The sequence below is a fragment of the Metopolophium dirhodum genome, chromosome 8 (genome assembly GCF_019925205.1).
Source record: "Metopolophium dirhodum isolate CAU chromosome 8, ASM1992520v1, whole genome shotgun sequence".
NCBI classification, from domain to species: domain Eukaryota; kingdom Metazoa; phylum Arthropoda; class Insecta; order Hemiptera; family Aphididae; genus Metopolophium; species Metopolophium dirhodum.
The window spans coordinates 2,801,174-2,820,010 of NC_083567.1; the positions used below are offsets into that span (position 1 = coordinate 2,801,174).

General features: G+C 31.9%; 2 protein-coding genes across 2 annotated transcripts; both read right to left on the minus strand.

Moving 5' to 3' along the window:
• On the minus strand, positions 1-2,037 carry LOC132951484 (uncharacterized). The gene is made up of 3 exons (XM_061023310.1): positions 1,845-2,037; positions 326-456; positions 1-216 (listed from the first exon to the last, which is right to left on the minus strand). Exons 1-3 carry the CDS (start codon positions 2,035-2,037, stop codon positions 28-30), a joined length of 513 nt encoding a protein of 170 aa, XP_060879293.1. The 3' UTR covers positions 1-27.
• Positions 2,038-3,022: 985 nt separating this feature from the next.
• On the minus strand, positions 3,023-14,599 carry LOC132950516 (inositol polyphosphate 1-phosphatase). Its single transcript, XM_061022016.1, has 5 exons — positions 13,647-14,599; positions 8,823-9,093; positions 7,875-8,046; positions 6,858-6,939; positions 3,023-5,507 (listed from the first exon to the last, which is right to left on the minus strand). The coding sequence occupies exons 1-5, from the start codon at positions 13,986-13,988 to the stop codon at positions 5,127-5,129; spliced, it is 1,248 nt and encodes a 415-aa protein (XP_060877999.1). The 5' UTR covers positions 13,989-14,599; the 3' UTR covers positions 3,023-5,126.
• Positions 14,600-18,837: the final 4,238 nt, after the last annotated feature.

An 18,837-nucleotide genomic window follows, 5' to 3' on the forward strand; every position in this document is an offset into this window, starting at 1 on the left:
ATATTATTATCATTATGACATAGATGATCAACTTACGTCGAGTTTTCGTGCGATGAGCCCCAACGCTTTACTCACGTGATGTCTAGACAAACCGGTAAAGTTGCATTTCTGCAGGCGTGTCGCGACTTCAGCGAAAATCTGTAACCACGTGTTGGACCACGGTCCCATCGCGACGATCCTGGCATCCGGATTGGCCAGTCGATCGAACGATTTGGCCTGTTACCATTTTATCATATTATATTATATTACGCGTTATAATGATATTCGCAACGTTTTTTTAGACGTAGTTATAGAATACGACAAATAGGCGATCGTTAGGTTTGACCTTTTTGAAGACATGCTCCAAGTTTTGGACGTTTTCGAAAACTTTCCGATCCGGCGCGTTCAAATCGGTCATTATCAGGAGGTAGTCGGCCTTCCGGAACGCATCGTGGCAATCTCCGGTCACGATTAATTCTGCAAACCGGTTTATTATTATTATTATTATTATTACGATAATGACGGTTTAACGTATACAAAACGTTGACGAAAAAAATATGAGCAGCTGTCGTGATAGAAGAATCCCAGAATCGATAAGAATTATTTATACAAAACGTTCCGATTCCCATACAATGTTTATCTATACAGTAATAACCGGCTGACCCTGTGCACTTCGTTGCCCTTAAAAAACGACAACCCTTTAAACAATTGTGATTGGTCAAATCCTTTTGGATGTAACTCGCAGCAGTAAGTGCAATTCAGCCACCCTGGTAGGCAATCCGACTACGTCGGATCGCGGACATTGTGCGACAGAATATCAAGTATATATGTATATCTAATATATAAAAATGCCATGACACGGTGTCTGTTATAGAACTCCTCCAAAACGGCTTGACCGAAACTAAATTATGTTCTAATTATTAATAGGTGTATACATTTCTAATGGAATGGATCAAGTATGATAGAGAAAATCGGAATAAGCATTTACCAGACTTAATGGAATACTTTCGGTTACCAATTGTTTCCCATGAATTTTTGGAGTGTGCTTTTGAAGTCAAATAACAATTGTAACTATATTATATTTTTAGTTTTATATTTGATTTTCTTATTTTTTCAAAATATATTATGTTGGTGGGTAGAAAATATTTAGATGAAGTTTATGCTGTTCATACAGTCCTTGATACCGAGTCAGATGCACCAAATTTTACTTGTTGCAGTATGTTTTAATTATGAGCAAAAGAGCCAAACACCATCTTCCTCTTTTGTTTTGGCTCCATTAATATTCAAATTAAAAAAAATAATAATAAATAAATATTATTCTCAACTCCTACAACCCATAACAACCACAAAATAAACAAAAATTTCTATCGTAAATTTCAAAATTCCTGTTTAGCACCTACCCGGGGGTGATCAATTCCCTTTTTAAATTAGCTTTTTATTATATGACACTCACAAAGAATGTGGCTTTCTATTGGTGAAGTAATTTTCGAAATCGGTTCAGTAGTTTCAGAGATTACCTTCAACAACGGTAACTGACAACTCCTCTTTATATAACAGTATAGATAAGAATTATTATAGTACTTATAAGCTCTTTTTAAACGATCTAAATTGTATATTTTTTCTATTATGATTAGTAAAGTTATAGTACTAAATATTGATCATTACACCTATTATAGCCTGTACAATCATTAAGCACTACAATGGAGATCGGTTTTCTTTTTTGCTCAAAAATGTCAAAGGTACGTCAATAAAATCGAGTAAGAACAATACCCATTATTTATTTAATAGGCACATACCAACGTCTTTGAGTAAATGCAAGTTTTATTATTTATAAGACCTTAACGATCTGCACTGTGTATAGGTACCATTCAGGTTGGAGAAACAACAATTTTTAATATGTTCAGCCGTTTCTTTTACTTCGTCCACGTCTAGAGTTAAAATAAATACGTTCAATTTATTGTCGGCGAACACTTTCCTCTGGAGTATGTTGAACGCCAACTCGATGCTAAACACATTATGGTCCACAGAGATCACGACTTTGGTAACGGTAACGTCCATTACGCTATATTATATGATAGTATAATGTAATGTTATTAGCAAAGCCCAAAATTGTATAATTTATAGTTATAAATCGCTTTGCGTCGAGTTATACCTACCCATATATTGTTTAGAAATATCGTAACACTACTACCACGGAAACAAGATAGGTATTCGTGATGATACGTTATCGAGAAATTTTGATTTTATTATAATTGTTTCTTCAAATGGTTCTAGCCGCACCGTTAAATTTGTATACTTATTAATTATTCACGATCGCGATTGATCACATCTTATAGAATATATTATAATGTCACATTGTACATTATACAAAGTGTAACAAAACGAACAGACGGATGATTAACTTTTATTCTTATCAATTAAAATACCTATTTTGTTTTATAATTTAGGTACCTAACCAATACTATAATATTGTTAGTTATATTTTTTAAAAAAACGTTTCATTAAAAACAGAACTAAAGTCATCACTTTGTTACATACCTAGTTAATTACATCATTTTTTGCTACGCCCTAGCTGCGTGTATATGCATGTCAGTCAACCGAAAAAATATATTTTATATTCATGTGTACCCACAGATAATATTATTTACTTATATGAATATATGATTCTTATAAACAAAAACTATTCGTTCAAAATTCAGTAAGCAACTGTACATTGTATAATTATTGAAAAATACTATTTTAAGGAAAATGAAATAAAAAATTAAGGTACAGGTAGATAAAAAAATAATAAAAATAGCAAAAAACCTATTTACCCATCTATCTAATATTCATAGTTAATTATTGTATTTAATTTTATACAAATCACGAGTAGGTACCCACGTTTATTATATTATTTTCGTTTCTAATAAACAGGTATAAACTTCACTCAGGTATATACACCTCAGACTCTCATAACATATAGTGTTTACATATAGGTAGGTGAGATATAGCACGGATTAATATATTAATATATTAGTATAAGTAAACATCACTAAGTAACTAATTAAATGTATAATAATATTACTTATATTAATTGTATTGTTTCACACTTTAATACAATAATGATAATGGACATAAACGTATACCTACATTTCGTCAATATAATATATAGGTGATCAAATTAAAATGTAACTACATTTTTGTAATTCAAAAACTAAGAAACTTTTTCATAATACAATTATTTTTTTTTTTTTAAGGCTTCGACGACTGAGGTCATTAGCCTGTAAGGTTGGTAGGGTTGATAATACAATAATTATTATATAGTGCAATGTGCACCGACAGTGTTTAATGAATATTATTACATATTATTTGTTTTTACTGTCCCAAGTATTAGATCGTAACAAACAATAACAATTATTTAATAATAACTACATTATTACGAATTTTATAAATATTGGTATCATGCAATACAGCTATAAAAATATGATCAATATTATTGCCTATAGCAGTTAGAATTTACAATTAAAATATTTCGTTAATTCGTCATTAACAGTTATTAATATGTATAAATAAATAGATCATATTATTATGGTCTCCAAAATATATAGGTACAGAACAGTTTATATTGTTTTAAAATATAATATGAATATACGTACATACTATTATAGTAATATTACTCATTATAAGTAGGTACCTACACAATATTACAATATATATTAAGGAAACTACTCAATATCTCTATCGCATTACACACAATTATTTACGAGTATCATTTATTTTACTGATCTAAGTATATTGGTAACGCTGATTATAAATATCAGTTAAGAAATACATTTCGATCACAGATAAAAACCTATGTGAAAAAAAAAAGAGGAAAATAAAATAGTAGGCATATACAATTTTGTTGTCTGAAGGATTGAACATCATAAACGGTGTACTCAAATTCATATTATGTAACGAATTTCTTTCGAATGAGACAAGACATGTCCAAGACTTTGAAAGCAGACTTTTTCAGTAAGTAACCACCCACATCAAGTGGACACGTCCTACTCGTAAGTTCCTGCCCCTGCGTATAAAATATTTATGTTTAGTAATGACTGAACATCTACATTTTGGTTGGTATATTACAGCACCTACCTAAGTATTTCTTTAACAATAATTTAAGAAACTCGAAAAACGAACAAATTTCCCTGCGGTTAAAAAACCTTAGCAATGTTGAGTGATGAGAATTGACTAATTTTTGTTTTCAAAATGGTTTGATTACCCTGTATTGTATATAATTAATTATAAAAACGATTTTTTTTAAATTTTAAAACTATGCATAATACCTAGGTACCATTAAGATATGAAAAAATAATAATATAATATTACAACTACCTATACTTATGACTAAATAGTTAACTCGTACTATTATAGTTTTATATAACAGCACTTACTATAAAATACTGTATAATACGTATATTATGTGATGTTCATTCGGTATTATGACGAAATGTCACGCGATAGTAATAAATTAGAGGGCACTTACTTTTAATGCGGAACACAATTTTATCATGATGGTGGTCTAGAATTTTTTTCTTTAACTAAGGATAATAGAATACCACGCATTTATACACCAAACAATAATCATATATAAATGAAACTTTTGTTTTACATTTCGTTAGGAATATTTTGACGTGTACTTATATTTTATGGCTGTCGAAAACAGAAAAAAAAATGTATTTTAATATAAAATATCATACGCGGTGTCTATTTATTTTACGACGGCCTGCGTCCATCATAAATCAAAGAAGTACGAAAAGTCTTATTCGGATTATACCGATGCGTAACGTCAATATTCCGCAGTTATCTCGCACGCGATAAGATTATAAGAACCAAAAAAAAATATTAATTCGTCGTGTCAGTAGTGCACCGTGATTATGTCGCTTTTATAATTGAATTTTTCCATATTGTTCACAGCATCAACGATCGCCGCCCCACAGCTAGTATGATGATTTTCCTAAACGATATAGCCTGAAAAATAAAACAAGAAGGAGAGAGTGCCCTGTACGTATATGCCTAATTACGCGATTAATAGTTTATCTTTGTGTACAGTAGTTTTAATAAGACAGCGTGCGCGCGGGCCGCATCGACTGCAGTCGTGGCGCAACCGCTGCAGCAAAAGCGCATCAACTGCTGCCGCAGTGCAGGTGCAGCGGTGACAGGAGCGCGTGCACTCGGTCGACAGTTTGCGGGTCACGCGAAGCGATCACGCCGGCCGCGTTGCAGTGGGCCCGTCCGCCGCCAGCGGTCTTGGGCCGATACGTCAGTGGCCCGTCGGCCGTGTGGCAGTGGCAGGCCGTGCCTCCCTGCGACGCTATCATTGCGTGCGCGGCGCACGTGTCCCACGCGAACGTCGAGTCCTTGGTCAGCGCGTAGCACTTGACGACGCCCAGCGCCACGCACAGCATCTTGTAACCGGCCCCGGACGCCGTGGCCACCGTGTAACCGGACCGCCGTAGAGCCGCCTTGGCCGCGTCCGTCTCGCTGTTGCTAGTCACCACCAACTCCTGTCGGACGAATACAATTCGCAAAAAAAATGTATTATTATAATTATTTCGTGTTTTATTTTGTTCGACAAAATACGTGAAAATCCCCCCAAAAACAAACAATGAGGTCAAGATATTCATATCTCATATGCGTACATATAATATCGGATGACAAACTTCAGCGTTCAAAATACATTTAAGTTTTTATAATACATCCATCTGCAGGTCTGGGGATTAAAAAAATAAAAACAGTGTGCGTTTTTAACCCGTGCGGGTGTTTTGGTACCTATTCAATGGACAGATATAGAGTGTGCGGTCTTTTGGATGCAACCGATAAACAGATTTATCGATACAACATACAAATTATTATCAGATACCTATGTACATACGAGTTAGAACAAAAATTGGAGTCGTGGTCTGCGGTGCGCATAAGTCATGCATAATCGTCAAAAATCATTTGCAGGACACGAGAGCGGGTGTAAAGAGAAAAGTCACGAGGGCTAGAAGATGTGTTGGGAGTCGAGTTTACCAGTAGGTAGTTAAGATGTTGGATGGAAATCCACATAGACCTTATACTATAAGTAGACCTTAGCATAAGCTATAAGGTCTATGAAAATCCAACATATAATTATGTCGTGGTTCTCCGATCAAGCAATAGACTTGATGGATTGAGGAATACGTTGGGCTAATATCCAGTCCCTAATATTACCGATTCTTATGAACAGTGGGTCGCGACGTGATAATGTCATATCATTTAACCTTATATGAATGAATGTGTTGTGTTGGAAATACGTAATTCGTGTTTTAGTAGTAATATACTAACTAGTATAATGCCGTGATTTACTTTAGTTTTAGCTTTTTTGATTCCAGAATAACATCTCTAAACGAAACAGAAAGTTATATCGAATATATTATACGAAGTATACGGTCATAACGCGTTATAAAGGAACTCGAAGATACAAACAAACAAAACGGTGAACTTCGTATTGAAGACGACGTTTTTTTTTTTTAAATAAAAAAAGACTAATACAATAATATCTTAGACTTCGCAATATTATCATTAATGCGTTATTAATAAGGCGCGGGAAAAATATGATTTAAAACTCCCGGGCCTGATTCCGGGACATTTCTGCAGACGCGTTATTCATAATAATCATAATATCTGCCATTATCTGTACGTACATTTAGTGTTTTTTTCAAATAATATTATATTGCCAGTCTTCGCGTCTCACTATTGTATTATGTATATGAATAATTTATAATCCTATGCCTATAATGGGTATATTTAACAGGCGTTTATTCTGCTTTGGGTTAACGATCGATGTGAGCATAATATTATAAATGTATAACTAATTGGAGTTTTTTCTTTACCTGATTGCAGCTAATGAATTCTGGCAACGAGTTTAAACTTTTGTGTCCGTCGCAATACGCCCAGTAACATCTTCCACTCCACCTACAAACACGCAGACGTGATGAAATGAGTTCTTAAAATACGTCTTGTTGACGTTTCACTTTCACGTCCTCGATTTGTTATTACGTTTGTACAGAGAATTTTTTATTTTTATAAATTTAAATTTACGTTAGTCTCACCTATGTGAATTATTCACAATTAATTATATAATATAAAACAAAAAGTTGTTTTAAATTTGTCATAATATACAGATATACTGCCAGCATTGCAGATGAGTATAATAAATAATAATTTATAATATTATCCATTGAAATAATCAAAAAACTATTTTGTTTTATATGAATTTCAAATAGGCATCTACCCAAAGTAGGTAGGATGTCAAAATAATATTTTACAACGTTTAAATAAATAATATTTTAGTGATGACATATCGTTAAAACAAACTGTTCGTTATTATACACAAAACGTGCGTTCTATAGTACCTATTAAACAATTAACGCAAAAATACGTGACGTTCAGTTCAAAACAATAGATGAATGTTTTCAATTTAATAAAAAATCGTTCACTTGGTTGAATATACATGATAAGTATACTAACAAACAAAGGCGCAAATTACCCAAAAATATCAGCGGTGCTTAAGCATCAACATTTTTAGCACCTTTAAGGACTCTTCCCAGGTAGCATTTTTTTGTTTAAAAATATTACTATAACATTATACTAATATTTTTCGTGATTATAATATTAGTATGACATTATTATACTATTATTATACCTGATATTATCATTACAAAATGCTACTAGGGTTAGCACCCCTGCGATTTTCGCCAATGTAGTAGCAAATATAATAATTATTGTATTAGAACAAATGTATTAGATATTGATACGATTAAGTAATCGGTTATTGATGATAAAGTGTATTAAAAAAAAAAAAAACTATTATATTATTTACAACAGCAAATTAAAACGACGGCCATTACCCTTTGACGGCGTCGAATTCGAAAAACGGTTGATTGATGACACCGGCAATAGGTTTTCCGCTGTGCTTGTCAAACAAACCAATATTGATTGTAACACAGTGAAGTCCGCTGGAGTGGAATCCGTATTCGTTTATGGTATCGACATTTCCGTTTATATATTCGTTTGTTGAATCTATAATAATGTACGGTATATAGTATGTATAGTAAACAATTGTAGTTATTATATTATGTACATAATAATATAAGGTAATATGTTATTGATCATTTTTTTTTTTAAAGATATTCTGTAATACTTACGTAATGTATTTGTTAACAAGTTCGTATATTTTATCGATATGTAGGTAGATAGTTATTTAGTAATTGAATAATTACCAAAATGATTTACTTAAAATTGATATATTATTATAAGCTGATCCTGCACGGCGTTCCGCGTGAAAAATGTTTTAAGTATACTGTACAGCATTATTAACACTGTTATTGTGTTGTTTTTATCATAATATATGAAGTACAATTCTAAAATTGCATATATACCTACGGTATGTTTTTTTAGAGTTACACCCATACTAATATTACTATTAATTTATTCAGTCAAATCAATTACAATTAAATAATGGCAATAAATTACATTAATAATAGCTGATACGATATAATATAAGCTCGTATCTGGTATACGAAATTTAATAAATGCATTTATATACCTAGGTAATAACAATTTTAAAAAACGAAGGCATTATTCAAATATAAATATTATCTGAAAACGTGTAAACTTTATACTTTCAGTACCTATTGAATATTGTTCAAATGATTATTGTTATCCATCGGCGGCCAACGTGTTGAGAGTGATAACATTTTTTATTACAAAAATCGGCGAATGACAATGACATGATTTCTTTCGCTCTATAATAGTATTATGTAATATATGTATAATTATTATAATTTATAAATTACCAATGGGATCGATCCATATTCCGATTTTCTCCAAATTGAGGTTTTCCTCTTCGGGCGGATAACAGTCGACGTTGAGATCTTTCGATCCGAACTCTTTGTGAGCAGCTTCGGCTAAGCTCTGGGCCGAGTCCAAATCGTCGCCCAGAGCTTTCGTCAAACACTGCAACGTCTCTTCTACCGTCTCTCCGATTTGTATGGTGACGTCTTGACCTTTATTGTTTTGTATTGTATCGTTTTCTTCGCCATATACGTTCCCTTCGAGTTCTGGAAACTATAAACCGTAATTAAAATGTATATGATTCCTACGAATACTTTCACAATAAGGCTCCATTATGGTTCACGAGGAATAAACAATTACACGACGATACGGGAACAGTGGAACGCCTATTATTCGGGACTAGTTCAATATACCAAGTTTTAAAATCTTCACGCAAAACTAAAAACATCAAAAGTACAACGGGACTTGAAACCAAAACAAAAGACAGACGGCTATAATCCCGGGTATTACAGGACGAATCGGAAGACTCCGAAAACTGCCACGACTATGAATAATAAATTAGGTAGGTACGCTGCACTTAAAACCTGTTATATTTTATTTATTTATTCTTTATCCATTCCGCTCACTAAAGTCTCTAATAATCGATACTGTTTATGTAACGCGTAACATGGAACAAATAGTTACAATATATGTTATATATTATATAATGGAAACATTTTATCAAACTTTCAATAACGTATTGTACAATTACGATGATACGATGATATTGGTATGTAGAAACAATTTATTATTTTAAACACATGACAAATAATAATAAAAAAATAAATAAAAAAAATGATACAATTTATCAATTATACGCTTGATAGCTGATTGGTGATGGCTAAATGGCTTCACGTTTTATTGTATGGCCTGAATAATAATTAATATTAGATACTAAATGAGAAACCAAAATTATTCGTAAAATAATAAATTAACATTGATATGACGTGGTAGGTAAAAAATTATAAAATAACTGCACTGTACTATAGAGGACAGGCGACCCTACTAATAAGTAATAATATTATATATATCGCACAATATAGTACAAATAATAGTACAATAGTATACATCAATATTTTTAGCAACAATTAAAGTATAGACAGTCATTTTGTATGGACTCTGGTAAAAATTAATTTTATAATATTGCTTACTCAAATCTCTGGAACTGTATTAGAACTTATAGCCTAACCTAACCTAACCTAACCTAACCTATTATATTGTTGGTATGGAACTACGATTACGGACATCTTTTTTAAATTTAAAAAAAAAACATTACCTAATCAGTTGGTTCAAAAATGTAGCTCTTTTTTCATCCTATCTCATGTGCCCGGAAGTCGATACAAAGTACTGACGTAATTCTTAGGTAACACTGGCTAATATCTACGATAAATATAATGCCAGCTAAATAAACATACTAAAATTTCGCTATAATACGTTTGCAGTTTATAATTATGTACAATACGTCAATACTACGCGTACTTGCAATCCAAATTCAGGCCAATATATCGATGAAAAACGGATTTCGAAAGAAAACAACACACCATACACGAGTGCAGTGTCATATTATTTTCGGTAATCTTATGACTAATATAATACACGTAAACCAAATATATTTTATGAAAATTCAAAATACTATTTTGGTATAGGAAATAGACCGGCATTTACAACTTTATCATACAAATGTAAATTCTATAGTGTTATACAAAAATGACGCGTAATGCAAATCATGTTTTTATTATTTATCGATTTAGGTACCATTGAATATTTTAACGAAAAACATATTATGAGAATTGACAGAGGAAAGATTGCCAAATGCCAACACATATAAAGTTATCGATCTAATAATCTACAACAATATTATATTTATATTGTACCAGAAACGTAAATCTATTTTCCTCTTATATTCGTACATAAATTATAATATTCACATTGCACTTATATCGGCGCACCTCGAGGAAATAAGCTTTATTTGCTGGCCTTATATCCCAAGCTTGCAATACCCATGCAGTAAAAGCCATAATGTACTTATGTAGCCATAATGCAGTTATATAATATACGCATACGTATAGGTATAGATGCACTATTATAATAGTCTATAATAGCATATTAAAGGTTTATTTTTGCAGGTATTGATTATTATTAAAATACCTGTAATGTGATGTATATTACGAGGAGGAGCAGAGACTGCGATCCCGCCTCGTGCCGAGTATTTATTACGACAGTTAAATATTAATACTTATATACATTACCTATAGTATAACTATTATGGAGTCCGGAAATATATTAATACCTAAATTGTTTTATTATTTTACTACAAATTGTATGACTATATGTATTCAATACGACTCTCTATATTTGTATACAAATTGAATTTATATTGTTATTAATAATTACTTATTATATATTTTTATTTAGCGTATTATATAGATATAGGTATTAGGTGTACATCACGAGTCACGACTATAGGGCCCGGATTTCAATGCATTCCAATTCCCAAGTACGTAATTCGTTTCAAGCAATAGAGCACTTCAAAGTGGAAACATTTATTCTATACATTTTTTTTAATATTTGCTGATCATTTTATTAATTTGTATTGCGTATTATGTTAATACATTTCACGAGCTTAGGTAGTATCCATTTTTATACCCGTGGATTGTGTATAGTTGAATAAAATATTTTGGAGCATAATTAAATCTGCCGTCACCAAAATACACAGTACAATAATTGGTCATGAATTGCAGAGATTTTTCCGTAGTTGAACATATAATATGATCATCCGTCACCATGTAAATTAATTGTTGGCCCTAAAACATTCTTCTTTTGTAAATTACTTAATTGATAAATAATTGCTTCATCCACAGAAGTTAGTAATTTAAGATAGGTTTGCTTTCGTTCATGGTTTATCATACGCATTGGTTTTCGTACATTTCTTACATTTTGATGAACAGACGTTAAAGCATTGTTCTACCTAAGGTTAAATATGACTTTAAAAGTTCGGTTCGAATAATTATTTAATTGGCACGTGTGGAAATTTATTCCTCTGCTTTTTCTCTTCCAATTTTCTCACAGAAATTATTATGTTTCTAATTTCTTAGATGAATTTTAAGAGTGAATGTGCTGTCCTGCAGAATTTTCAATCGCATACGTTTATTTAAACCTTAGAATAAATTTGTATAAATTCACTAAAGCAAATTCTTCGCCTAATTCCGATAAAAATATAATTGTTACATTATTTATATCCATATTTAAAAAAATAAAAACTAAATATTTTTGAACGCACTATGTGACGCGACTATAATTATAGACGATCGAACATTCGAACTACCATAAACTGAATTATTTCAATAATAATTTTGGAACAGTTACCTAGGTAATTATCTTAATAACTTATAAGATTATTTTATTCTAAATGTTTCACTGGTGTTAAATATTTAACGTTACGTGTATAACGGTGAGTATTGTGGATAAAAGGCCTTAAACTAATGTTTACTCATACACAATATACACTCGACTTATGGCTTGCGGCTCGCGTAACTCGCGTTAGTTGGATATCATAATAATTGGTGTAATAATACGTGAAAATAATAAATTACAAAAGCAATGTGAATGTAGCAACGTCGTATAAATTGTATAAAATATTCTATGCTCAATCGTGTTTTACTTACATAATATTATATTATATTATATTATATTAAGTCAATCTTTCTATACTGTGAAATCGAAAACGTCTTTATCTATTTTCAGCTATTATCGGATGTGATGTCTTACATCTGGGACTCAAACAAATCAATAATCACAAATTGGTCTGTTGGAGTCTGTACGTCATAGCGATAGCATTTATTTCCAGTATAAGTATTGATTGTGCAAGCCTATGAATATGGTATTTAGTTTTTGTATTATTATTAATACTTAGTTTAGTTGATAAAGTGTTGAAAATGCAGAAAGTTAAACCATCGTTTTCCTATCGGTTACATAATTACCTACGTACTTGTAGAAAATATTTTGGTAATTTTTCAATGGTATTATTGTGTTGCAAAGGTATTTTCGGATTATTTTTATAGTTATTAGATTAGGGCATTTAAATCCGGACCATAATCAAAACGATAACATTTTTATTTGGTAACGGTTGGTGGTTATTAAACAATATTTAAGAGAATCGATTGCATTTTTATTATTTTCTGCCAAATTATAATTATATTGTATTTGTCTAATGAATATTAGTACAAGAATTACAATCATAATATGTAGTATTATTCGATTTTTCGTACATTTTAAGGGTTTTTATATTATAGGCTCTGTCTCTGCAGTGTCTCTATACATGTAATCATGCTTTTTTACATGTTATAAATTATGAGGAAACCCGGTTTTAAAGATAAATTGTATTTTTGAATTATGTCAACTTAACGGTTAACTTAACCTTCACGCAATGTGAACAATACTTTTAAGCGCGTTCTTACGCATAATATTATGATATCGTCGTAGTAGTTTCAGATTACTGTTACATTTATGTTTATAATATAGATCCGAGCCCTAAATCAAAACAGCACACGTGCCCTGCACGTGTAAATATATTATGTGCGGTAGGCGCGTGCCACAAACCAGAGGTGCCGACAGCTGGCTGCACATCGAACATACCTTCCTCAAGACGGTGACAATATTAATAGTAATAATATCATAATATTATGCGTTATGCACCCGAAGTGGTGCAACTGCAGCTGCAGTCGCGGGCGCCAAAAACGCGACTGCGCCCTCAGCTGATCTGCTGCACGTATTATACATATAGGTACCTGTCGGCCGATGCGTTTGGAGACCAATCGCTGCACCAGCACGTCGGCCAGCGTCTTGAAGTCATGCGTGAAACGGCTGCTATTGGCGTCGTCGCCACACTTCTCCTGGACCAACATGGACAGCAGTCGCGGGTTGGACCGGCACAGCCTGGCGACGTGGGCCGCCGCTTCGGAAGCGAGAAGCGCGCAACCGATCAAGCCGCTGCACCGTCGCCGGTGACCGTAAGCCGCGGTGCCGTCGGCGTCCGGAGGGCACGTCATGCCGTCGGAGGAGAACATGGTGCAGTCGCCGTGCGCGCCGCGTGAAACTTGGGCGCGATGTGGGCGCCGCCGCGACAACATCGGCCGGTGGCGCGAAAATCAATCACTGCGCCGCGGAGGAGACGGCGGCGGCGGCAGTGGGCGCGTGCGCGGCCGTTTGTTGTAGTAATAACACGCGCGTGGAGGTATAATAATACCATTATTATATTATATAATGCTGCAACGGAATACCATGTAGGAATCATATTAAATATAGGTTAAGTTTTACTATAGTTATACTTGTTAAGTACCTAAGTTTAATTTTAAATTAACAGGTACGTTTTATCAGGAAAAAAGCATTTGAAAGTACGTATAACTTAAAGCTATAAAGAGCAATAAACTTTTATGCCGATTTCTGTCGGGACTCGTCCGACGACTTTGTCCTCAATCTACAATTATACCGACGAGTTATATAAAAAAAAATGTATGCACCCTGCACCTATACCATAAAAAAAAGTTACTAGCAAAACTTCCGATCTTGAAGTGCCCTCATACCCTGCAAGCATTCAAAAGCATTTGAAATGTTTTTGTTCCTATGTATTTAAATACTTATATGAAAATTTAAAATGCATAATTTCAAGAGTTTATAACAAGTGGTGTGTCTATATTGGCAAGATATACGATACGATACGTGCAGCACATTATACACAAAGTTCAACGAAGGATGGTTTTTTTTTTCGAATTCAATAATGATTATAGTAGTCATCATATAAAATCTAGTATATATAAAAATAAGTATATAAATAAATAACTCTACAGCTAACTTTTAGATTCTGAGCGAAGCGATGAATGTATTGATTTTACAATGATGTGTTTTTTTAATTTTTTTTTGTGTCTGTCGTCACCTTTTAGGACAGTAAAAGTGCTTGGATTTTCTTCAACAGTAACTTTTCTGATAGGAAACTAAGAAAGTGAATCTAGTTGGTACTTTGGGGGGTCAAAAGTAAAAATTTTCCAGTAGTTTTCAAAAGGGACGTGAAAAACAAAAGAAAAATTAAGGAAAAACGGGAATTTTTACGCAAAATCTGTTTTTGAGAAAATCGATTTTGGTTTTTGGTGCAACTCTAAAACAAATGACCGTAGGTACATGAAATTTTCGACTGAATGTTAATATTAGTATTTTCTATACACCATAACATTTTGACTTATTTTGAGCTGTTTACGGATATTTTCAGTTTCCATTTTTTTTAGTTTTTTTTTCTATAAATATCAATAAAATTTTATCTGTTGGGTAAAAAAGCTTGAAAATTTAATAGAAGGCTCCTAGGTTATTGTTTCAAAGGCAGATGAAAAAAATTAAAAATCTTTAGTCACAGTTTTTATTTATAAGCATTTAAAGTTAAGTTCAAATATTGACAAAATACGGAAAAATCACGAAAATTACCAAATTATTTTGAGTTAAGAATTCATACAAATTTTCTTTTTAAATCTAAGATTTTTTCAGAAAAATGCAATAATAACTTTTTAAAGAATTCAATTAAAAATCGGAAATAGGTACTTGATCAAAAAGTTTGATGCCTTTCCGTGTTTATTTGGAAATAATCCTACCAGTAACTTAGATTTTTCTATTTATATATTAACCAATTATGTATCTCCTGGACCCTGATGTATTGAGTGTACTGGAGTGCAGGTGTCTTGATATATTATGGATGTAAAAAAATCTTTATTTAATATATTTTCTAACGTAAAATTAAAAAAGACAATTTTTACTTTTCTATTTTCGTACACAAACTTTTTTGGTGCGCATCCGTGTTGCAATTTTTTGCAGATAAAAAGGTAAAAAGTGCACAATGATGTTGTACCTTATATTTTATGCATCGACTAATAATATATCATACTTTAATTATACACGGCTGAAACGATTACCTACCAGGAATATACCTAGTATAGATAGGTTAGGTAGTAGGTACCTACTACTATACTTACTACTAGTTTTATAAGCTTCGCCAAAACAGGATTCCCATAATAACAACAATATTATAATTGTTATTTGTTTCGTTACTACTACGGCAGCTATAAGTATATATAAACATTACTATTGTGAAATTTATTTAATGTTGCTTAATTTTTCTAGTAAATATTACAAAAAAATTTTTATCCCAAGACGGATAGCGAAGACGTTTTCAAAAATAACTTTTACTATCCGCTCAAAGTACGTATAAAACCGAGCAATAACTTATAATCTATATAGGACGGAATAGAAGTGTTGTAAAAATAAAATAAATTAAATGAACGTTGAAATGAACGCATTCATATTTTCAAAGAACGTGAACGTGAACGTGTTCATTTGAAAATAATATGAATTTGAACGAGAACTATAGTTCCTTTTTTAAGCATTGGACGTGAACGTGAACGAATTCATTTTTTTAGTGAACGTTCGGAACACTGAATTTTACTGACAACTAGGTACCTACATGAAATTGATTGATCAATTATTTTTAAAAGCTAATTAGTGTAATTATCACATTACTAATATTTAATTACAATTATTTTATACTTACTAGTAGTAGGTATAGTATACCTATTTTTCAACAAAAAAATTAAAATATAATAAATAATTTTCAAAAATTAACAATAATTCTATTTTGTTTTATATCACGATTTTAAACAACATATTATGTTAATAGACTTTTTAAAAGATTAGGTACCTACTACCTACATTCATTGATTATTTATTTGATAATTATTTGGATTATTTGACATATCAATCATTCGAAATATTTTTATTTTTTATTTTATAATCTTTTAAATATTGTATCCATAAGTAAAACTTGTAAAATCAATTTCTAATAATAATAATTATTATTAATATTGACATTTTGCTTATCGTCAAAATATTATTAGGAAATGTAATATTTTATTTTGGGGATATATTATAATATATAATATAAAAAAAATTATTACTGTTAATGTCTGAAAATTATAATAGAAATAAGTAAAATTGTATTCAATATAGGTACCTACCTACCTAAATACCTATATATTTAATTTTTCTTTAATCTCAACTTGATTTTTAATTTTTTCAATGATATATAATATAATATGATGTATAGTGTATACCCATACTATAAGTATATATTTGTAATTAAATAGTAATAATGTGATATTTACACTAATTAAAGCGTTAAAAAATATTTGCTCAAACATTTTCTTGTGTTTGTGAGTAATATAAAGTAATATTGTAGTCCAGGGATATTTATTTTGACTACCACAGATATAGTATTTTTATTTTTTTTTTTTTAATTGATCTTGAGCCCGGCAGCTGAGGCCATTAGCTATTTTTAGTTTACTGTAGATTATTAAGTCGGTAGGGGGAGGAACACGTGTGTGTTTTGTTTGGCAGAATTTTTAATTGGGCACCCGTATAGGTATCTGCCATGCCCGGGTGGGGGATGGCAACACTTGTTCTCCGGACACCGTGACTTGTCCGAAGAAATATGCCGCCCATGGCCGAGGAATCGAACTCGGTTCGACTTCGTCGCAGCCGATGCCTTAGTCCGCTCGACCACTCCGTCCCCCAGATATAGTATTACTCACTGTATTTGTATACTATTATTGTTAAAAATTAAATTTGAGTAAATAAATATATTTTTTTATATTTGTATGTGTATATATATGGAGTTTCTTTTCATGTAATATCAGGTGGGGGCTACAGCCCCCCCCCCAACATTTTAGCCCTAGTTGCGCCACTGGTAACCTATAATAGTTAGAGACGTATAATGTGAGTGTTTTTGTGCAACTTTTTAATGTAATAATATTTTAATATTATACTACATGTCTGTGACTAGAATTGCCTCTGATTTATTTATCTTATAATATTGTTATCGTCATAATATATAACATTTAAAAAACTCCACTCAAATATACCTGTTAATGATTTTTTAGTTTTAGTGAACTATGTGGTGAAAGATTTGAGAGCGAGCTTCAAAACCAGCAGTAACCTAGTTTACGGTACCATCAAATAATAATTTTGCCAAAAAAATTTTAATGGCTATACTATTTATTTAAATCTATAGGTATGTTGATACCCAGTTACAACTTAAATTAAAAACCGACATCTTATGCCAAAGCCACAGCCAACCCTTCATCAGTCAATCAACCTCTCCACATCATCAACAAATTTATAGAAGATTTAAAATGTATTTTAAACCCTCTTTTATTGGCTCTTACTTCCCTAATTAACAAAATTTCACTTCCCATTTCGTCCACTCCATGACATCCTTTCACCCCAAGTTAGAGGGTATCCACACTGGTGGGCCTCCCTCCTCACGTTATTCATATTTTATTTATCATAGCCCATACTCTTATTGTGCCTTATTGTGTATTTTATTAATAAGAAAAAAAAAAAAAATGTTGATAGGAAAAACATTTGGGAAATGTTACATTTTTTCGAACATAGGTGTTGGCGACGTACCTGTTGATGGCTTTTTAATACAAATTTTACGTTTAGTGAATTTCGTGGCGGAAGTCTTTCTGAGCGAACTTCAAAACTAAGCTGGATAGTTTACGGCCACTGCAGCGTGTGCATCTATATATCAAAGTATGTATATAAATATATATATAATGTTGAAAATGTATGCAATATAATGTGTTATTATTGTTCTTCTTGTATGGTATGGTTGTATTTTAATGCTCGCCATTCATTAATATTATATGTTTAAATTATTCTCCGGCCGCAATGCGGTAACACGCGTTCATCGGTCGAACGTTTAATTTATTCGAAGGTTTAATATGTTATCGTCACTGCAAGGATATATCATATATACTCGTAACTTATAAGTGATCGGTTTGGTGAATGTACAATACAATAAGACCAAAAATACATCCATATATGTGCACACATTATGCGTAATATACACATATAATATTAGATGTATTATATTATAGTTAC